Genomic DNA, 21921 nt, shown 5'->3' with positions numbered 1-21921 from the left:
AGCTGCTACTGTGTAAACAAATACCGTTGTTATACCCCTATTGTGACCCCTGATCGGATCCGCTACCTACGTAACTTATCGCTACACCTGCCCCACCAAAAACTTCCCTCAAGACCCCAAGCAACCCCGCGATCACCGTGCTCTCATCTGTTTATCATCGCAACAACCTGAACTTCCTACAGCAACCAAGCTCTTCTACCGCACTGCGAACACACGAGAATCTCTCCTTATACCATTAGCCTAGTCGCCAACCTACCGCGAATCCAACCAACTCATCAAAAATGGACGACTCCGAGCTCGAGAAGGTGCGCATCACATCACCCTTTACCGCCAGCCAGCAGCGCAGCGCAGCTTCGCCTGTGGTAGCATCGACAGACATCCATGGATGCGGCGCACGAATGACACCTTGATGGCTACGTACCGTAACCAGACCCTCCACACTAAAATTTTGACTCTTGAAACAGATCAGAAAGGCCCGCCTTGAACAGCTCAAGGCGCAAGGCGGCGGCGGCGGCGGTCCCAAGGCCGGCGGTCCATCTGGCGCCGGTGGTCAAGGTGGTCAGGAAGCTTCTAGACAGTATGTCATTCCCTCCCTCCCCTCCCCTTCCCTCCATCCTTCTCCCATTCGCATTCTCTCCTCTTTCCCTTCTTCCCTACCCCCTTACATACCAACAACTCACTAACCACTCCTTTTTGGTTCAAACAGACAAGAAGCCGAAGCCCGCAAAGCCATGCTCAACCAGATCCTCATGCCCGAAGCCGCCGACCGGCTGGGCCGCATCCGGCTCGTCAAGGAGGAGCGCGCGACCGACATCGAGAACCGGCTGATGATGCTGGCGCAGACGGGCCAGCTGCGCTCGAAAGTCACGGAGGAGCAGCTCAAGGAGCTGCTGAACGCCGTGGCGGACAACAAGGAGGCGGAGAAGATTGTGGTGACGAGGAGGAAGGGGTGGGGGTTGGATGATGATGATGATGATTTGTTTGATTTGTAGGGGGTGGAAGTTCCCAGAGGTTGGGAGGTGGTTATTGCGGGTTTGAAGCTGAAGCAAAGGGGTAGCTGCCTCTGGAATGAGGGAGAGATCAGGAAGGTTTACGGTCCTAACGGATTTTTAATGGCATTATTGGTTTGTTATGAATGACAAAAAGGACGGTAGTCCAAGTCCAACTCCGGGAACATGAAAGTGGTGGAGTGAAAGGGGCGTGGTAACGATGTCCCTGGGAGTACGAATACAGTACGTTCTACATTAGTTTCATAAGGGGGACGAGTCCGTCCCCCCATCATGCAACAAGATCCGTCTATACTCTCATAGACGAAGACCCAACAACCTCCCCAACCTTCTCAACCACCTCATCCTTCATCTCCTTCACCTTCTCTGCCACCACTTCAGCCTCCTTCTCCGCTTTCTGAAGGACATCATCCTCCAGCCCGCGCCCGCTCATCATCCGCTCCATCTCCTTCCTCCTCCTTTTCTCCTCCCTCTCTCTCCTCCTAATCTCTCTCAAATCCGGCGGCGGCTCCACCCCCAACTCCCTCCTCAAATCATCCACATCCCGCTCCAACTCCTCCTCCCAAAACACATTAATCACCTCCTTCGCCCGGAGTCCGTTCTTGACCGCCCAGGGGAAGTAAATTTTCCTAAACCGCTTCTGCTCGCTCTTCTTCATCGTGAACGCCGCAAACACGCTGAACCCCGTCATCGGCAACAACGTATTCGCAAACTCGAACGCCTTCAGCGCCACCTCGCCCTCCCTGACGATCGGCAACCCGGTCAAAGCGTGGTAAAAATCGTGGCACTCGCGGTACCGCTGCATCACGTAGGCGCACTCCTCGTCGTCGATGTACCGCACCGCCGAGCGCGTGTCGGGCGAGACGCCTTCGCGGTCGAGCCAGTCGATGTAAGTCCGTCCGACGGTGTTGGGAGGCAGCGAGCGCAGGTAGGGGATGTTGAGAGACTGGGAGGTGATGCGCGGTCGCTGGCGCAGGATGCGGCGCCCCGTGGGGTGGGCGAGCATGGCGTCGCGGAGGCGGTAGATGAAGTAGGGCGTTGCGGTGGCTTCGGCGAAGGAGGCTATTAGGTCTGTTTTTGAGGGGAGATATTAGTTTTGGGGGGGGAGGAATCGGAAGATGGGGAGGGACGGACCGCCGCGCCGGGGATCGGCGAGGGAGATGAGGCCTGAGCCGACGAAGAGGCCGAGGCGCTCGAGGCGGGTGAGAGGGACATGGCCGGGGTAGTTTGGTGGTGGGCGGTTGAGGGCGGAGAATTGTCTGGTTTGTTGTGTCTGGATCGGGGTCTGTGGTGTTGATGATGTGCTGCTGATCGCGGCGCATACGGCAGGCCGGATCGCATTCTGGCTGCTGGCGCGAGCTACGAGGGCTGCGGAGCGTCTGAGGGCCGTCGCTTCCATTTCGAAACGGGATTCGAACACCTAGGAAGAAACCTTAGTGTTGAATCAGGGAATTGGATGGACGAGGAACACGCAATTCCTCCAGAGCTTGGGTGGTTGTCAAGGTGTAAGTGGTGGTTCGATCCGTCGGGTATGGAAGCCGAGCATGTACAATTGCGATAACGATAGCGATAAGAACTTACGTAGGGGCAGTAGCTCAAGGTGAGGGGAGCTTCGGCTCGGTGAGATTCGAAGGTTGCCAGCTCACCGCGGGGAGGAAAAATACCGTAAATACGTTGCACAGGGTAACGGCGTAAGTTTCACTTCTCTTCTTGACAACTGAACCACTCAAAGACCCTAAACCTCATGCAAGGGATCAACCAGTCCCGCTCGAACAATGCCCGAAGAGGAAATCATTCTTTTATTTGAGATCACTGATCAGGACTCATAGTCGCTCGAAACAGGTATGTAAGCGAACAAAAGGAACAGGTGGAAGGTTTCAGCCGGCTGCTTGACAGAGGATGCAGTGAAACCCTGGGATTTATGCCTTCGCTCTTACCCTCACTTACACGTTTTGGCTTAATACATCTCATCTCTTGTCCTTCTTTCATCCTACAACTTTCGAACTCTTTAACTGCCTCGATTACCTCCCATTTGAAATACATTTTCACAGTATCTGATCAAAATGGCGAAAAGAAAACGTGAAGCAGCAGGAAAGGAGAAGGGTAACAAGAAAAACACCCGAGAGAAAGATCAGACAAAGTTATCGAAGATGGAGGCATACGAGGAACTGCTCATATGGGCAAAAGATAAAGGTATCGTTCTCAACGGCGTCGAGCCCAGACGGATACCAGGCCGAGGAATGGGAATAGTGGCCACCAAGCCACTCAAGGTAACTCGCTTTCATCGTGTCAAACATTGGTTAAACCCAACTAACATGATTATCAGGACAACGAGACCATCTTGACAGTCCCTTCTGACACCCTCCGGACCTATGAAACTGTTCCCCCTCTCATAGCCCGTGCCCTTCCAAAGGACATCTCCATCCACGGCCTGTTAGCCGCCGATCTCGCCTTTGACCCTTCTCCGTCCGCCAAATATCGACAATGGAACGCCGTCTGTCCTATGCATGAAGATGTCTGGGACTCTTTGCCTTTGACATGGGACCACCGGCTGCGAGAGTTTCTGCCCAAACGGGCTTTGGAGTTGCTTTTGAAGCAGGAGGCCAAATTCAAGAAAGACTGGTCCATGGTCCAACAGTCTAAGCTGCTCACTCCAACGTCTGGTGAGAAGGAGGACGAGAGCTCCGAGGAGGAAGGCGGCCAACTGAACAAGACTATAACAAGAGATGACTACCTCTACGCCTGGCTTCTCGTCAACACCCGCACCTTCTACCACGAAACACCCAAAACGAAGAAGTTCAAAAAGGAAGACAGAATGGTGTTGCAACCAGTCGCAGATCTGTTCAATCACACCTCATACGACCCATCAGCCGAGGACAAGGAAGGCAACAGGGAAACCTGTTCAGTCGCCTTTTCGCCCACCGCCTTCACCATCACCACCACTCGCCCTTACACCGCCGGCGAAGAGGTCTACATCTGCTACGGCAACCACTCTAACGACTTCCTCCTCATCGAGTACGGCTTTTTCTTCGACGAAAATGTCTGGGACGAAGTCTGCATAGATGATGCCATCCGCCCTTTATTGGATCAGCACCACCAACCAAACCCAGCCCAACAACAACAACCCAAGAAGACAACCCGAAGGTTAAACGAACGAGGCAAAAAAGACCCCAAATCACAAGCCTCCGACCAACCACCAAAGTCCCCCAAACACCTCCTAGAGGAAACCGGCTTCCTAGGCAACTACAACCTCGACCCCCGCAATCCCACAGGGTGCTACCGCACACAGGTGGCTCTTCGCGCCGTTTCCGCCCTTTCAGACAACCCAGGCCCCCAAGGTGAAAAGAAGTTCCGTGCCTTCGTCGACTACGGCCAAGATCCCTGGGAGGAATCACCAGAGGAGCAAGCGAAGCTGAATGCGCTGTTGGCACAAGCGTTGAAGCAATGGAGGGGGGATGTGATTGGGAAGAAGATCTTGGAGGGGTTAAGCCAGTTGGAGTGGGGGAGGGAGGGAAAAGAAGATGAAGATGTAGTAGGGAGAGAGTGTCATAGGGATATGTTGTTGATGAGGTGGAGGCAGGTTGGGAGGATGGTTGATAGGGCTTTGGAGGAGCTTGAGTGTTGAAGATGACGGGAGGCTTTGGGGAGGAGAGGGGAGAGAGAAGACGGTTGAAGGGCATGGGCAGGAAAAAAAAAAAAAAAAAAAAAAAAAAAAAAAAAAAAAAACCAGGCGGGAAAACGGGAAAGGGTACCTATCTATTGATAGAGCAGGGGTGGAGGAAACGGGAGAAAGAGGGCAGTGCCGAGTCACAGGTCGGGGATATAGATGGGCCCCCTTCTCTATGATGTATGACTGGTCTGAAATCCTCAGTACAGCTTGTCCTGGTGGTCTTTGTGGTTGAATAGACGAAAAGTCACCGCTGTTAGCAGGCTAACACTCATACAATATGCTACTCTGAACTTTGCTGTCGATGCTGGGCCCATCACAATACCACATTCCAGATAATCACCATACCACCTCTTACTCGCCGAATTAACTTCCTTCCCCGCACTCACTCCGTCTTCTTCGCCCCCTTCACAACTTTCGGCCTATCCGGCCCAAACAACCCCATCAAGTACGCCGACCTCGTCAAGAACAAGAACATCTGCACATATGCACCCGTCAGCTTCATCACAACATAATCCCCCCCCCCAGCCTTGCAAGCCCCAGGACTCAGAAACACCAACCCCCCTTTCACCGGGGAAAAAAAAAGTCACAAAAAAAAGGAGGAAAAACTCACAGTAACCCCCAAATTTCCCCAAGTCATCGCATTCCACCCCCTCACATCCAGCGTGCCCTCCCACCCCAAGCCCTCCGCCGTGATCAACATGTGCCCCAGATCCGCCACCCATAAAGCAATCAGGTAGTTTTTGACTACCCTGATCTCGGAAGAGGAGTACAAAACACCTACCCCAACTAAGAAGGCGAGGAAGTACATGTTGCCTAGTTGTCGGGTGGTGGTGCGGCTGGCGGTGGGATAAGCGATCAGAGGTGAAGAGGATGAGAGTTGTTCGTGGGTAAACCAATCGGGGGAGAGGATGGCGGGGAGGAAGCCGGATAGTCTGGGGGAGGGTGTTAGTTGTTGTTTAGAGGGACGGATGTAAAGTACGAGGCTTACAGTGAAAGGGGCTCGAATTTTGTGAAAACGAAGCGTGGGAAGGGGGGCAGTTGGGAGGCCATTTTCAGTGTGGTCGTTTGCTGTTGTTGTTGGCGTTCGTGTTGGTGTTGGTGTTGATTGAGAGTTGAGGGTTGACAGTGAGTGAAGGTGAACGGATGCAATACAAAATGTGAAGACAAAGATGAGGTATCGTGAAAAGGTTAAATATAAAGTCGGACGCTTTTATTTACTTTCACGGTGTCAGTGTTCGTTGCACGAAACTGCCGTCGCCTCCCTTGCTGTCCATCAGGGTCCTCTTTGATTGTTGTTCAGGGTAGGCAGCAGTCAAGCCTCCAACCGAGAAGACGAGTAATACAATGGCACTTGGCATTGCTTGGCTTTGTTTTTTGAAGACGGGAAGCCTACCAGGATATCTCATCCGCTCTTAGGCGTTCTTCACTTCCGTCGCGCTGAAATAAACGTCGTATCCATTGCACATATCGGAGTCCAACTTCCCTCATCAATCTAGTGCGTTGAAAAACGACCGTGACTGGGACGCAGCGTCCGCTGAATTTCAGGTGGCAGACAGCCCAGACTTGGGTCGTCGAACTGGTTAGGGTTAGGGTTCAATCCGATAATAACCGAAGGTACCTGGCAGCTCGCATTACATATTCTAACCCCGTTGGGCAACGCCTTAAAAAGTGTTTCTCTTTCTTTTCAAATCTTTTCGGCTTTTTGAGAGAGCCGACGAAGAACAAGACAGTTACAAACAGTATTGCTTTGTTTACTGGGGCTTGTGGCGGTGCGCGCCGGTTAAACTGTTACTTCAATCGGTTCGGTACGTCACCCGAGATGACTCTTATCGGCCAACGACGTCTAGCGCGATAAGAATGCCCCGCTGATGCCCGCCAGGGAACTTTACAGTTGACGTCTCATACATATCTTTAAGCCCGTCAAGACCGACACGAACACCAACACCGAACGGTGACCGAGAACCTGCACAAGGTCTGTAACTAAGAAGCGCCTCTTGTTCATTCACTTGCCGCTTCAAAAATTTCCACTTCGACTTGTTCCGACTATTCATCAGTGCAGCCATCATTCCCTCCACAAAATTCCATCATCGCTCACGCCTCACCACATCCGACACAATGGCCAGCAACCAGGAAGACCTCCAGCGGCGGCCCGTCTATCTCTACGACATCGACACCGATATCCTGAATACGATCGCTCCCAAGTCGGATGCAGACATCACAGCCGAGCCAGTCGACGAAACCGCTAAGCAGACAACCGATACCACAGCAGCTGAGCCCACAACATCGGGGTCTCAAGCCAGCTGTTCACTATGCGGCCTCAAATTTGACAACGTCCAGGAACAACGGAGTCATTTAAAGACCGACTTTCACCATTACAACCTGAAGCAGAAACTTAACGGCCTTTCACCAGTAACCGAGGCTAAGTTCGAGGAGCTCGTCAACAATCTCGATGAAAGCATTTCAGGGTCGGATTTATCAGAGAGCGAGGATGAAGAAGAGGGGCAGGACAAGGACACGAATATGTTATCTGCCCTCCTGAAGAAACAGGCCAACATTGCAGGAAAGATGGCAAAGGAGGACGGCGATGATGGTGAGAATGACGGGGGCAAAGTGAGGACCTCAAGCGGATCGCAGCCATTGCTCTGGTTCAGCTCCCCGAAGTTGCCAGAGAACTCCTATTACAGTGTCTACAAAGCCATGTTCACCCCAGAAGAGTTGAAGAAGGAGGAAGCGATTGTGGATGCTATCAAGTCCAGGCAATTGGCACCCATCACCATGGGCAAACCGCCAAAGGACGCCAACGACATCCCACCAAATTACACCGGCAAGCACATATTCATGTGCATGATCGGCGGCGGACACTTTGCCGCCATGGTTGTCTCGCTTAACCCACGCAAGACCAAGCATGGAACCACTGGACCTCTTAACAAGGAAGCCGTCGTTCTGGTGCACAAGACCTTCCACAGATACACCACTCGTCGCAAGCAGGGTGGTTCGCAATCCGCCAACGACAATGCCAAGGGTGCCGCCCACTCAGCCGGTGCCAACCTCCGTCGATATAACGAGCAGGCTCTCGTCGAGGATGTTCGCGGGCTGCTGGCCGAATGGAAGGGACTTATCGACACATCCGATCTGCTCTTCATTCGCGCCACCGGCTTAACCAACAGGAGGACACTGTTCGGCCCCTACGATGGACAGGTCTTGCGGGCGAACGACCCCCGCATCCGTGGTTTCCCCTTCATGACCCGGAGAGCTACCCAGAACGAGCTCATGCGCGCCTTCATTGAACTTACCAGGCTTAAAGTACGACAGATTGTCCCCGAGGCAGCCGCTCCGGCTGTCGAGCCATCGAAGAGACCAAAGAGCCCTAAGCCGGCTGCGGCTTCGAAACCGAAGCTATCGGAGGAACAGGAGACACTTCTCTTGCACACCCAGCAGATCCAAGCCCTGGTCAAGCGCTCCAAGGTGCCTGCCCTTCTATCCTACATCAGCACAAACGACATCTCCCTCAAGGAATTCCGGTTCTTCCCAGCAGACCACCATACCCCAACACCCCTTCACCTGGCCGCATCCCAAAACTCGGCGCCGCTCGTCACCAATCTCCTCACCCGCGCCGGTGCGGACCCCACCGTTCCTAACGGGGACGGTAGAACCGCCTTCGAGCTAGCCGGCGACCGTGCCACGCGCGACGCCTTCCGCGTCGCCCGCTCGGAGCTCGGCGAAGAAGCATGGGACTGGGAAGCAGCCAAGGTTCCCGTCGCGCTATCGCGGGATGAGGCGCTGAAGAGGACGGAAAGGGAAAAGAACGAGGCGAAGGAGAAGGAGGATCAGAGGAGGAAGGCTGAGGAGGAGAGGCTGAAGAAGGAAGGGCCAAAGGTTGATGCGACGAAGAGTGGCAAGAAGGCTGGTGGGAGTGTGTTGGCGGCTGCGATGAAGTTGACGCCGCAGGAACGGAGGGAGGAGGAGGCGAAGGGGTTGACGCCGGAGATGAAGATGAGGTTGGAGAGGGAGAGGAGGGCGAGGGCGGCGGAGGAGAGGATAAGGAGGTTGCAGGGTGGGCAGTGAGTCTAGGGTGTGAAGCTGGGGTCAGAGGGAGGTCGGTAGTAGGATGGAATGTGTCATGGACACTTAGCGATTGCATTTGGGGTATACCACCAATATGGGAGTTACAGGCATGGTCTCAGATCAGAGTAACTACTTTGCTTAGGCTGCAACATAATGTGCCATACAACTTACATTTACGGATCATTCCGCAAGTAAGTTTCGCCCCGGCAGTCTTGGTGAAACATCCCATCAAGTGTCGCCAGCACTAGCGAACATTTTGTCCAAAGAATCATGTTGGTTATGTCGGTTGAGGGTGTTGATGTGTTTCTTTCATCCTTAGAACCTCGAGCATGGCGTCATTCAGATGAGCCCAAGATACCTCTAAGCAAACAAGCATTGGATGGTACTTGGAGGAGCGTTTTAGGATTGTGGATGGAAGTCCACGTGTAAACACGCCAGAGGGACTAACCCAGCAAAATTGGCACATGGATGACAAGATCTGGGTTCTCACGACCAATATCCCAATACTACGATTGGCGGTCAGCTAGGAACACCATCAACCATTCGCAAATATTACGGGTTGAGTCAGGACCAAGGGAGTGAGCGAGCCATGCTACTTTGGGCAGGCTGATGTTGGCCTACATATAAGTTGGGATCCCAACCCAAAAGTGCCTAGATGTAAGTAGCAGGGTTTTGAAATGGATGTCAGTCATAATTGAGTAGATCATGGACATCAGGTCTACATTTTCCCTATAAAAGGCTGCTCACGCAGAACAAAGGATTAAGCTGAAGACTAGAGCGGAGCTTCTCTGGCCAAAAGAATTGTTCAAGCTAACCATTTCTGTTATAGTTTTCTGAATCGCACTTCTCGAGTGGCTGTTGATTAATCTTCAACATTTGGCGATAACTGATGAAGTATCCAGAGCCGGGAATTCGCCTTCGGTCGGATTCAGGAGTCGGGACTTGTCTTTTCCATATCATCCCATTCACTCAACCCCTTTCGTCACGCCGTAGCAAACGGTTGGTGGTGGCTGACCGGCTACACTCTCTCACGACGACTATATAGAACCAGCTCGTCGAGATTTCCAGTTCTCTCAATTCCTTTCTCCTTTTACCAAACTCTAGAGATACACGCCGTTCATACTCGACCAGTCCATCGACTTCTATTCTACACCTTCACCCATCAAACCATCGCCAGTTCATTTCAGTCAGTACGATGTGTCTCGAAAAGCGCAAGCTCTACACCGTCTGCGGTCACCAATCTTCCGGTATCCGACCCTGCCATCGCCAGCGTCAATTGCTGGACGATCCCGAGGGACAGGCATCGCCGTCCACTCCTTTCAGCAGCGGCAGCGGCGCCCTCGCCTCCAAAATCTGTTGCTGTCCACGCCTCACCAGCCTCATAGCCCCCCAAACTCAACCAGCCTCCTGCCGCCCACCACACCCCTACTTCACCGAAACCCGCTTCGGTTTCTGCTGCCGTTGCCAAGCCTACTACCGCAGCTCCGGCTTTGCCACCTCCGAGTCCGACACTCGCGACGACCAGGTCATTCTCAAGTACTAGAAGTACAAGAATTGCCGTGGTTGGAACGAGCCGGTGGATGCGGAGTGCGTACCTGGTAAGGTTATCTTTGACGGGGGGACGGAGTACGTGGAGGATCCGCGGCTGTCAAGAGGGGAGATTATTATGCTGGGAAGACTCGTGCCGTTCTGTGGGGAGGATGTGGGAGGGGGGATTCAGAAGTTGGAGGATATTAGGTGGAAGACGATTATGTGGGCTGAGGAGGGGAGAAAGAGGAGGGAGTGGCGGGGAGAGCTTGAGGAGAGGGAGAAGGAGTGGGAGAAGGAGGAGCGGGGAGAGGAAGAGGATGAGCGGAGGGATTTGCAGTCTGGGACTGGTCATCAGCTTGATGCCGCTACGGAGGCAGATGAGGTTAAGCCAGTTACCAACAGGGCACTGATCTCGTCGTATCACAATGTTCTGGCAAGACTTGCTGCCTCTACTTCCGAGCACCAATCTAGCCTTTCCCGTAGTCACAGCCAGGAGACCGATCTCACCCATGTCAACATTGGAGAGCACGACAACGACGAGCACGGGCGACTCATCGATGACAGTATCTCCGTCGAACAGAACGACACCACCAACACCGCCGACCTGCAGCCCGAGTCTTCCATCTCCAGCGTTGAAGACTTATATAACTACGACTACCACCAGCTCTCCGAAATCCTCGAGGAGCGATCCTCGCAGTATACCAAATCCCGGCCGTCGAAGGAGCTATCATCCAACCCTCTTCCGGCTCAACTTCCAGAATCACTGCCGCTGGTCAGTCTCCAGTTCTGAGGAAGAAGACCGGCCTTTCCCCGGTGGGACAATCAACCACGAATTTCAGCAGGCCTTTGACGAGAAGCAATCTAGCTCGCCTTCATGAGAGTCAGGAATCAGAAGAAGAAGACAAGACGCCGAATACATCAACCGTTCAAGCAACCATCCGACCACCGAACACTCCTACGCCGTTCTCTATGGCTGCGGGTGTTAACATGACGGACAACAACTTGGGAAACTTTACCAACTCGACCCCCTGCTCAGAGTCACAGTCTCTCCATCTCTCCCGGCGTGAACAACCCGCCGACTCACAAACTACGTCTGTTGTTACCGCCACCGTCCAAGCCCAACCTTCTCCCAGTGGTAATACTCCCAGCGGTCCTCCTCCCAGCAATGCTCCTCCCCCTATTACAAACGCTGCCACACACTCAATCCAATCATGGGAAAACTTCACAATCTCCACCCCTTCCCAACAATCCATCCACTCATCCTGGAGAGAACCTACAGAACCCAACACAGAGAGAGGCAAAAACGGGAGTAGAGGTAGCGTCACCCTCAGTCTCAACCAGCCCATACTCACCACCACCAGCCCGAATACCTCCTCTGGTCGAAGCACACCCCGCCTTAGACGTACGCCTCGCCTTCAAGGTCAAGGAACGCCTCGTCTTCAAGCTTTGAATGAGGACATCTATCTCAGACCGGAGCAAGTTGATGATGGTAGTGGTTCTGGACTCGCAGCGTCTGTTTTTGGGGAGTTGTCTGCGGGGATTGTGGAGAAGGAGGACGAGGAAGGGAAGGGGAAGGAGGGGGAAAAAGAGGGGTGAAAGGGTTCCATTAGTTACGGAAGGAGGAGGTGGGGGGAAAGGTCGGGTGTAGTAAGACGTATTCAGGTAGGGAAGGTGCCACCGAGAGGCCGGGGGGGGGGGGGGGGGGGGGGGGAAGGAACGACACTTTGGGACAGAAAAGGGAAGGAGCTGGTTAGAGCTGGCCAGCCACAAACGCGATCTCTTTCGATGTAGATATATTCAAGTCAACGCCCAATCGGTCTTTTGAGACATATGCATGCCTAAGGCGGTTCAAACAAAACTTGCCGGGCGGGATGCGGATGTGGATGTGAAACCTTGAGGCGTCGTGATGAGAGTTATAGACGGTTGAATACCGAGCAAAGACGGACGTAAGAGAGCGGACATGGACGGTTATTGGCTGGCCTTTCTAGTATAAGATGTAAAAGGCCTTTTCTTTATAGAGGTATGTGGAAGGTTTCTTGCCCAACCAACCACAGCTATCGCAACCAATGTGTGTGTCCGATTGGATCACCGCATACTCCTTGCATAGTCGTGGCTTGGTGGGTTCTAGAAGATGGAGGTGTGTTGAAGCTGGTGATTAGCCCGTTAGGTAAGCCGCTTGCTTCTTCAGAGGTTTCTTTTTTGTTTCCAATCCAGCCAGTCACCAGCCGGCCACTGAATAGTGAGGCACGCAACCGTTGGGAGCCTCGCCGGCCTCGGGGGCTTCTCAGTTTGATAGGTAAGATGTTCTTGGCTGACATCCTGATTGGGAGGGAACATTTGGTGAGGAAGCAAGTAATGCTGCTGGCCAGAATTCTCGGAGAAACTGTGACAACCAGAGATGTCAGCAAGCTTGCCGTGACTATGCAGATTTGGTGATCTGAACTCGAGTGATGCGAGTTCATGATGTGTATATCCTTTTGAGCTGACCGGAGAGGACGGATGGCTGTTTTGCAATGTAAATGAGGTGAAGCTGTCTGTGATAGCTGGGTGGAAATGTCTATATGCCCGCTGAGCAACAGGATACAGACGCAACTAGTCAACACATATTCCCTTCGGGAGATAACGCGAAGTGTCTCGGCGGAGCTTTTCATCACTGTTCCTCTTTAACGGCCAGTCTTTTCAAAATGTTGGATAGACACCGTGAGTGCGAAGCCGGAGAGCACTACCCTCGGCCCATCGATGTCCGCGGCCAGATTCGGTGTCTGATTTTTCACGGTCGACATGACCGTCGGCACACGACAGCCGGCACACGGGAATCTGCCCGACTCCGCAAAGAGACGACGGTCCAGATTCTCGTGGGGGAATATGTCAGTGATAAAGATAGAAAACGCTGGTTTGAGTGTGGAGAATATCTGAAACAAAGGGGCTTTCAGACGACTAGTTTGGAGATCTGCCGTTCATGCCCAGATCGCTAAGAAAACTTGCGGAGTTGACTGGAGAGTCTAGGCGGTTTGGGGAAAGTTGATTTATTCTTGTGGGGGCCGTCTCGAGATGGCGGGGAAGAAGGGCTTCCGGTATTAGAAGGGTTGGGATGACGGGCTGGGCAGAGAATCGATTCAGTAAGAAAAATGAGATGAACGTGGAGGTCGTGAAGTGCAATGGACGCAAAACTTCCACCAAGTGTCCCATAACGGCCGAAAACCCGTGAAGTCGGGGAAGCTGCCTGGTCCTGAGTAAGTATAGACTGATGATTCCAAATGTGGTGATGTCGTCCGAGGTAGAGCAGGAAAGCAAGAGCTTGATAGTTACCGACAGAACGGAAAAGCAATCCGCGGGAAGCTAACTGCCACGAACTCCCCATTAGACCGAAAGCTTATCTTTGCAAACATGTACGGATGTGATCATGGACATTTTTGAAACAGCCCAAATGCTCAGCCACCATTTGCCGAAGAGAAGGTTGAGTGTGGGGGTCTGGGAGCCGACCGTTTCGAGGATGGTGTTGAAGTTCTAGCCCCTCTCAGGAAACGTGCAGAATCAAAAATGTCGGTTTCCTGGAATGAACATGGGGTGCACGAGAGTTCCAGGGCCAGGGGGGTTTGCCCGTCTTGGGTTGCTGTGTGAAGATGCGTAGTTCAGGAGAAGCGACCATTGCCAAGAGCCCGAGATGAAGGATGGAATGGTGATGGAGTTGCATGGAGGCCCGCCCGCCGTCAACACGCCTTTTCCTCGTATCTAGAGAAACTAAAAAGCATCCAGAGTGCCGGGAGCCGTGTTTGAAGAATTAAGGACCCGGAAAGCTTGCCGTTGTTTCTGGGTTGAGGCTCAAAAGGATAAAAGGATGCTAACAAGTGTGGGGAGTGTCAGATCTGAAAATCAACAAGTGGAGTGAAGCTCGGGGCATCATGCAAGAGGCAATTGTACCTGTCGATCAGTGCTTGAGACAAGGGTCGCTGATTGCGGATCCTTGGCCCTAAAACTAGAGCGATCAGCAAGTTGCCCACATGGCTGTAAGTGTTAGTGCAGTGTCGCGTATCTGATTGATATCAACCTCATCGCAGGTTTGAACTGTGAATAGCATCATGTCTCGACAACTTGGAATGACCGAGAGAAGGACACGCAAGTTAATCAATCCCGTGCTGAGATATGGAAGCAGTTGGAGTCTTTGTCCTTAGCCGCGTGCTAAAAATGGCAAAAGTGTCGATAGGTCGCACCGCGTGAACTGTATTGATGACAATTGATTAACGACAGCTGCTGAAGTGTGGAGCAGGCTCATCAACAGCCATTGTCGCCGGCGTCGCTTTGGCGCTGCAGGTGAGACAATGAGGCGTTGACAGAAGAATATTCTTCGAGTTGGAGAGACAGAAGAGTGATGGAAAGCGGGCGACTCGCCGTCAAGAGACATGTTTCGGGAAATTGCAGTCCTTCCGTCGTGGTCACACGGCATCGGGGCCAAAGTGACTGTCGCCGTCCGATCCGGAAGCCCACAGCATGGGGAGCTCAGCAGGTCAAGGAGTACAGAACTGCTCATTAGCCTCTTAGCAAATCCGGGAGACTAGAGGCCGATTGTTGTTAATGTCCTAGCTGAGCTGCATGTGGAATGACTGTTCGCTCGGACGTCATCCGTGCGCTGTGCAATGTTACGCTCCAATATTGGCGGTGGGTTCACGTTGAGTTCTTTGTTGAACAACAATTATCAAAACATCCACCTTCTCGCTCAGCTCGTCTTCATTTCCACTTCTCAAGAAAGGCCGGCGTGTAATATGACCTCATCGACGAAGGAAAGAGGCCGTCGAAATCCAGAATCGAAGCGCCCGAGATGACGCTGTTTGAAGCCGCCGAATAACGTGGGCGCTTGACCTTGGCGCTTGACCATTGGCCACAGAGAACACTTCCCCTGGGCGCCATTGCTGCCAGTCAAGGGGGCCGATGGGAAACTCTTGGTAAAAGTTAGTTTCATGTTTCAGCACCACCAAGCCACAATCGGGTTCCATTCGGTCGGTTGTAATCCGACATCTCGCCCCCTCTGCAAGATGTTTTCCGGACAGGATAGAAGTTCGCCAGAGCTGGACCAGGGAGGAGATTGTTGACCGGTCACTCGGACCATCTGAAATGACGAGGTTACTCTCAGCATGGTAGAGTCCGTTGATAGTGACAAGACTATCAGAGCCCAAGAAGGTCAAAGCGGTCACTATAGAAAACGCTGGCAGGGTCGGATGCTGGATTAGGGAACATCAACCGTTGCCGGTGATGAATTCGGCAAAAGAGCTTGGGTCCAAGGCGGGGTTGCTGTCACCACGAGGAAGCGAAGTCAACCGGGGATGGAGAGTGCTGCCGAGATGGGCCGAATCCTGGGGAGACAAGCATGGGGCCTCCTCCACTTTTTCTCTTCTGGACTAAAAGCAGTCCGTGAATTGGAAATCGTCCTGATCGAGAGGCAATCGGGGAGGTCATCATCGATTGGGTGTGGTGGCATTGTGGTCCCCTCCACCCTTCATCTGCCAGTACCTGCAGTAGCGTATGCGGCGTGGCTGAGCAGGTGTTTTCGTTTCAAGATCCAATGCGTCCTCGCTTCAGGTGTACCATCTTGGAGACAGCTTAAGCAGTTGGCTGTCGTGATGGTGTGGTGCTCGTGGTGATGACCTACATGCTGGGACGCTGGGACACAGAAGTTAATTCGAATCTGACCAAGATGTTAAAAACGGCCAAGCGTGAGATTGGGCCATGCCGGTCTCTGGCACAGAGGGGAAACAAGCCAAAAACCGCCTGAGATGAGAATGATATCAGAATTATCCACAACAAGGCGGTCTGGTACTCGACCCGCGAGACACTGCAGGAAATGTCTGTCAAAGTCACAGATTCCAAGTGCCGACCTTGTTCTGGTCGAGGTAGCCATCTTGAAGTTGTCTCTTCCTTCCTCTTCTTGGAGTTTGTAAGGTAATTCTTTCTCGCCAATGGGACATATTAGACAAAAAGACAAAAACATACATGGAAAGAGCAGCGCGCTAACAAGCGATTGGACCTGTGGGACCCCTAGCCTAAGCCAAAATAGGACTAATGACAGATGGAGAACCCCTGTTGGTACCCACCAGAGACAAAATCGGACTGAGGAAGAGGCCATCTGACCAACCAGAACAGTCCCTTTTCTTAACAAGAGACCCCACCGGACAATGCTTTGATAAAGGACGACGGAGCCGCGCGACAGCATGCAAACCCTTGCAAGCCATTGCAAACCCTGGCAAACCCTCAACATGGCAACAACGTCTTCCGAACCACTCGTCGACTCCTCTTTTCTTTTTGCAACTGACCTCACAACCGCTCAACACTGAACCATTCGACTGCCGACGTCCGCCATGGCGCCGCAAGTCGTATTGCCCGCAGGCAAAATGTTGCCCTCTTTGTTTGGTCTTCCACAAACCATACCTTGTGGGCAGTTTGATCTTTTTTTTCTGGCAGCCACCTGTGACTGGTGGTTCTCGTAGCCCATCCCAGAGTATGAGCATGGGATATCAATATGACTTCTTGAAATGGTTACATTCTCCTTGGTGCACAGCCCTCAAGTAACGGAAAAGTCTAGCCCGCCGTTGAACTCATTGGCTCTGCCCCCCCCCCCCCCCCCCCCCCCCCCCCCCCTGTTGGCGATGACCTGCCAATGCTTCCATCAACCCATCCAAGTGTTTCGAGCTGCTATATGAGAGCAAAGCTTCCCTCTCTTCGTCAGACCATCTCTCTTGGTTGTATTCCACAAGACCTTTTCTTCCATCATCTTGTTTCTTTCCTCTCTTGCCTCTCTTGGTATCACTCTCCAGCCCTTCTCAGGAGTCAAAGCCATTCGCTTCTTTGCTCCATCCCCTCTCTTCTTTCTTGTTATTGTTTGTGTTCGCCTTGACAGGTTATCACCACCATTCGTTGATCGAATCACGTACCACACTGCCTATACCAGGTTAACAACAAGAACTCTGACTCCAGCGCAAACCAGTGCACCCATACACATAGGACAACCGTTCCTCTTTTTCCGAATCACATCTCTTTTTCTCAGATTTAGAAAGTCGTCACCATGAAGTATTCTGCTTCTCTCTTGGCTTTCGCTGCCAGCGCGGCCGCCACTGTAAGTCTATATATCCAACTATGTCTTCAACAGCCCACAACTAACACATACTTCCTCATAGTTCCCCTTCCACAACGCCCCGGCATTCACTTGCCCTCAGAACACCGACAACAAGTGTACCGACCAGCAAAAGACTGGCTTCGCTTTCGATGATCTCTCTGCTGGCCCCTTCTCTCAGTACATGGACTTCAACTTCAACGGCTGGACCTCGGGTGCTGGCTTTGGTGGTCGCTTTGGAAAGCGCACCTTTAAGGGTATCAGCGGTGTCTGCGGCTCTGACAAGAGCAAGGCCCCTTCCTTCGGTGCCGGCGACAAGTTCTCGCTGGGCTCTATCCACGTTACGCCCGAGTTCGACTGCGATCTCGAGTTCCACTATCATATGCCCGATGGATCTACTTGCAAGCACCGCAATCAGTGCACAAAGGGCGGTACCAACGTCGTGAACAAGCAGTGCGGTGGTGCTACCAACGTCACCATCATCTACCCTCCTCAGCCCGAGAAGCCCAAGCCCAGCTGCAGTGTCATCATCAGCACCATCTCCTTCGACTGCAGCACCAAGCAGAGCACCGTCCCTCCCAAGACCAAGACTACCAATGGCGCCTCTACCACCTCTGCCGCCGCCACCTCCAGCGTCCCCAGCGTCCCCGCTGAGACTACCAGCACTTCTGCTGCTCCCGTCGCTTCTTCCAGCGCTCCTGCTGAGAGCGTTCCTGGAAGCCAGACCAGCACCGCTCCCGCCGAGATTACCAGCGCCCCGGTTGAGAGCGCCCCCGTCTCGAGTGCCCCCGCCGAGAGTGCTCCCGTTGAGAGCACTCCCGCGGAGAATGTTCCTATCCTGACCACCAGCGCTCCCATCAGCGAGGTTGTGTCTGCTCCTCCCGTCACCAGCACCATCGTCACCAGCTTCGACAGCACCTCGACCATCTTCGTCACTGAGATCCAGACCATCACCAGCTGCGCTCCTACTGTGACCAACTGCCCTGCCACCACCACTGTGGTCACCATTGCCACCTCCACCACCGTCTGCCCTGTCACCGAGACTCACACTACTGTGATCTCGGCCACCTCTTCTGCTGCCCCCGTCGCCAGCTCTGAGGGTCCCAGTGAGATTGTTATTTCCACCTCCATCGGTGATATCATCTCTGCTCCCGCCGGCTCCACCTCTTCCGCCGCTGCTGTTGAGTCGTCTGCTGTCGCCTCTTCTGCTGTCGCCTCTTCTGCTGTCGCCTCTTCCGCTGCCGTCTCTTCCGCCGTTGAGAGCAGCACCGGTGTCGTTGTTCCCACCTCCGCCGGCAGCGTCGCTAGCTCTTCTGCTGCCGCCGTCGACACCACTTCCAGTGCTGCTCCTGTCTCTACCGCCCCGGTTGAGCCCCTTCCTTGCCCTGGTGTCGTCCCTTCGTGCTTGAACACCTTCCTGTTCGAGACTGGCTGCACTGACAACTCCGATGCTGCCTGCTACTGCCCCAACGCTCTCTTCGTCAAGAACGTCTACGAGTGCATCTACGCCCATGGCGAGTCTGAGTCGATCATCTCTGAGGCCATCACCTTCTTCCAGGGTATCTGCGCTCCCTATGTCAACACCAACCCCGGCATCGCTACTGGCGTTCCCACCTACGTCACCAGCACTGCTGCCCCTACCTCTGTTGCTCCCGTCTTCACCACCATCACCGTTAATCTTACCACCGTTGTTCCCTGCACCGATGAGGCCGGCTCGACCATTGCCAGCTCCAGCACCACCGTCATCGTCGACACTACCATGACCGTGCCCCAGATTCACTTCACCAGCACTACTGATGATGTTGCCATCGTCCCTGCTCCCACCGGCGTCCCTCTCGTCACCGAGACCGAGGCGGTCCCTGTCGTTTCTGCTACCGTCACCAAGACTGGTGCCGTTGGCGTCAGCACCAGCGCCGCTGCTCCCGTCAACAGCGCTCCTGCTGTCACCAGCGCCCCCGCTGTTCCCATCGGCACTGCCGTCGGCACTGGCGGCCTTGTTCGTCCCTCTTCGAGCGTCATCAGCCCTCCCATTGTCACTGCCGGCAGCGGCCGTGTCAACGCTGGTCTCGGCCTTGCCGTTGCCGTCGTCCTCGGTGCTCTTGCTCTCTAAGCTCTCTTAGGCTTAGGCTTGAGCTTGGGATGAAAAGCGTGTACAATATCAACATGTAAAACAAAAGATAAACAAAAAAAAAAAAAACATTAACAGCGGTATCATTCTTACGATCCTTAACGAAGAAGAGCATCAACCACATGTATGCATTTTTGCTAACGGGGTGTTTTGGGCGGGCGAGTGGATTTACAACCATTGGCCTCATTGGGTATTTCAAAGCCGGGTTTTATTTCTTTGTCTTGTTTGGAAGAGCAAAATGTTTTTGGATTTGGTGATAATGATATAAAGTATCGTACATATACATACCCCTGGTGGATATAATCTGTCATTCCACCCGGCATCACCCATTGTAGGTTAATAGTTAATTTAAGTTATATATGGCTTGGCCATTTTGGATTGTTACTCTTTTGTTCCTCCCATAAAAATTGTGATTTTGTGTTTGATCTCTTTCAATGTGTCTGCTGTTCACATTTGTGATTCTAGAGCATGTTTGATACCCTCGAGTATGCTACTCTTCACGCTTCTCCATCACCATCTACAGATCTTCATCATCCTTTTTACACCTCCTCGTGATAGGCACAGTTGGAAGATCTACCTCTGAATAAACAGGCATTTTTTTGTTCGTTTATAACACAGTCCTACCTACCAGACCTATCCAATTCACTCACCTTTACATCACCTCCTTTACCCTCTTTTCATCATAGCACTGCACATCATCGCAGTCACCATGATCAACACCAAAACAAAATCTGTTTTGGCTTTTTTGCTTCCCCAACCCAACATCTTCCACAACCACATCCCCGGCTCCACTCCTTCCAGGACTTAAAAGCCGACTCAATTGCCGTCACGCATCATGATCTCCCACATTCCCGCCCTCAACAAAGCACCGATCGGCCGACGGCCGATGGATTTACGTAACCTCTCCAATCAACCTCCAACTTCTTATCTGTTGTTCCATTCACAATCAACATCCAAATTACAAGTACCCAACCTCGCCCGGGACAAAAAAACGTAGACTCAGCAACAGTTTTTCAACAACATATTAACAGAACACCTAGGAATTTTGAAAACTACCGAATAGTCGTAAGAATAGACCGAACACGTCACGGTCAATACATTACACCTTGGGTATACTCTTATGACGCATCCAAGCGTCTTTATCATACCTTCAAATCCAATTTCTAGGCAGTTCTTATATATAAGTATCCCTAAAGGATTCTAGCCGATGTGTTTTCGAATTATCGTAATCCCTATTACAGTTTTGTAACGGCCTTTCCTAATTACAACGAGCGGTATTGGACTATCCGTATTTAGTTGATTCTTATGATCGCTCGACTATATGTATCTAGGTAAATAGAGTTGTCTTAATGGCTTCGGCAATGTTATGATTTTGGTAGTGCGGCCCGCGCACAGTCTACGTTTTTTTGTCCCGGGCGAGCCAACCTAACTCATCACCTAAACGGATCCCCATTCCCAATCCGCAAAACCTTGACCACCTGCTCATCGTGATTCACGATGATGATGATGATGATGATGATGATGATGATGATGATGATGATGATGATTGTCTGTCCATCTGTATGTCTGTCCGTCTGTCTGTCTGGAGTTCCCACATTCTCTATGTCGACGGACGACTCGTCTGATGAAACGATACCGTACCGTTTCGTCATGGCTTCTCCTTATGTGACTTCCTTATGCTACGTGGGTGGTAAGTAGTGTACATATGTAGGTAGATGCTCAGCTTGGAGCATGTAGGTTAGTAGACTAGTAGCTGCTTTGGTGGCGGGTGCCGCGATAGCCGTGGTAAAAAGAATTGAACCACGTGCTATGATCTTGCTGGTCAAATTCGCCTTTTATTGGACTGTACTCCATTGTCGGGGGATGCCGATGGTTGTATCCGTTTTCGAGTTTACCTTGCTGAGGGCTAGGCCTAGGCTGAGTCGAATCGGGCTCCAGTGCCGCGGTGCGCGGTGACGAAAGCAGTGCAGTGCAGTAGGTGGGAAGTCGCGACGGCGAGGATAGGGGTGGGTAGTTACTTTGCTTGGACGGTATTTGGGAGGAATACTTGTTTTCGGTTGGTGCTGTGAAGTTCCAAAAGGCTTGGGGGTGTGAACTTTAAAAATCCTAACAATGTGTGCAAACTGGTAGCTCGCCCTCGCGAGCCCTCACAGGTGAAGGAGCTTGACAGCGACGGGAGGAAAGTTCATGGAATTAAATAGAAGCAGTGACGCCACTTCTTTTTTTTTTTTTTGTTCGGTCGCGGTTACCAGTCGTTCTTGCACTTTCTTCGTCTTTCGAGTAGATATCATCACAACATGATTTTTTGAGCACTGGGGAAATCTTGGCTAGGAGATCTTATGTTGGGTGTGGAACATCAAGATCGAAAACAAGTCGGAGTGTTCAATGTGAAAAGGGCTTGTAGATTCGCCGAGTTCGT

At 52.4% G+C, this 21921-nt stretch overlaps 8 protein-coding genes across 8 annotated transcripts; 5 read left to right on the top strand and 3 right to left on the bottom strand.

The window, feature by feature from the left end:
* The first annotated feature begins 54 nt into the window (after positions 1-54).
* B0H65DRAFT_23929 (PDCD5-related protein) lies at positions 55-1144 on the top strand. The gene is made up of 3 exons (XM_062822295.1): positions 55-305; positions 465-577; positions 707-1144. Exons 1-3 carry the CDS (start codon positions 282-284, stop codon positions 990-992), a joined length of 423 nt encoding a protein of 140 aa, XP_062686145.1. The 5' UTR covers positions 55-281; the 3' UTR covers positions 993-1144.
* On the bottom strand, positions 859-2617 carry B0H65DRAFT_24011 (coenzyme Q biosynthesis protein Coq4-domain-containing protein). The gene is made up of 2 exons (XM_062822307.1): positions 2142-2617; positions 859-2078 (listed from the first exon to the last, which is right to left on the bottom strand). Exons 1-2 carry the CDS (start codon positions 2404-2406, stop codon positions 1297-1299), a joined length of 1047 nt encoding a protein of 348 aa, XP_062686144.1. The 5' UTR covers positions 2407-2617; the 3' UTR covers positions 859-1296.
* A 109-nt stretch (positions 2618-2726) lies between these two features.
* On the top strand, positions 2727-4694 carry B0H65DRAFT_584516 (uncharacterized protein). Its single transcript, XM_062830898.1, has 2 exons — positions 2727-3277; positions 3334-4694. Exons 1-2 carry the CDS (start codon positions 3071-3073, stop codon positions 4630-4632), a joined length of 1506 nt encoding a protein of 501 aa, XP_062686143.1. The 5' UTR covers positions 2727-3070; the 3' UTR covers positions 4633-4694.
* Positions 4695-4885: 191 nt separating this feature from the next.
* On the bottom strand, positions 4886-6190 carry B0H65DRAFT_449601 (uncharacterized protein). Its single transcript, XM_062825965.1, has 4 exons — positions 6071-6190; positions 5666-5894; positions 5288-5609; positions 4886-5152 (listed from the first exon to the last, which is right to left on the bottom strand). The coding sequence occupies exons 2-4, from the start codon at positions 5725-5727 to the stop codon at positions 5060-5062; spliced, it is 477 nt and encodes a 158-aa protein (XP_062686142.1). The 5' UTR covers positions 5728-5894; positions 6071-6190; the 3' UTR covers positions 4886-5059.
* A 379-nt stretch (positions 6191-6569) lies between these two features.
* B0H65DRAFT_449599 (uncharacterized protein) lies at positions 6570-9138 on the top strand. The gene has a single exon (XM_062825964.1). It carries the CDS (start codon positions 6793-6795, stop codon positions 8740-8742), a length of 1950 nt encoding a protein of 649 aa, XP_062686141.1. The 5' UTR covers positions 6570-6792; the 3' UTR covers positions 8743-9138.
* A 799-nt stretch (positions 9139-9937) lies between these two features.
* B0H65DRAFT_562948 (uncharacterized protein) lies at positions 9938-11952 on the top strand (the record flags this gene model as incomplete). The annotated part of the gene is made up of 3 exons (XM_062830218.1): positions 9938-10267; positions 10442-10986; positions 11031-11952. 3 exons carry the CDS (start codon positions 9938-9940, stop codon positions 11866-11868), a joined length of 1713 nt encoding a protein of 570 aa, XP_062686140.1. The 3' UTR covers positions 11869-11952.
* Positions 11953-12195: 243 nt separating this feature from the next.
* On the bottom strand, positions 12196-13731 carry B0H65DRAFT_23839 (uncharacterized protein). Its single transcript, XM_062822283.1, has 2 exons — positions 13582-13731; positions 12196-12655 (listed from the first exon to the last, which is right to left on the bottom strand). The coding sequence occupies exons 1-2, from the start codon at positions 13631-13633 to the stop codon at positions 12327-12329; spliced, it is 381 nt and encodes a 126-aa protein (XP_062686139.1). The 5' UTR covers positions 13634-13731; the 3' UTR covers positions 12196-12326.
* Positions 13732-16903: 3172 nt separating this feature from the next.
* Positions 16904-19484, top strand: B0H65DRAFT_514821 (uncharacterized protein; the record flags this gene model as incomplete). The annotated part of the gene is made up of 3 exons (XM_062828650.1): positions 16904-17377; positions 17439-18134; positions 18171-19484. The coding sequence occupies exons 1-3, from the start codon at positions 17327-17329 to the stop codon at positions 19482-19484; spliced, it is 2061 nt and encodes a 686-aa protein (XP_062686138.1). The 5' UTR covers positions 16904-17326.
* Positions 19485-21921: the final 2437 nt, after the last annotated feature.

The sequence above is a fragment of the Neurospora tetraspora genome (assembly GCF_033439725.1).
Source record: "Neurospora tetraspora strain CBS 560.94 chromosome Unknown B0H65scaffold_1, whole genome shotgun sequence".
Lineage (NCBI taxonomy): Eukaryota > Fungi > Ascomycota > Sordariomycetes > Sordariales > Sordariaceae > Neurospora > Neurospora tetraspora.
Note: the sequence above shows the minus strand (reverse complement) of the source record. Positions and strands in the feature narration are given on the sequence as shown.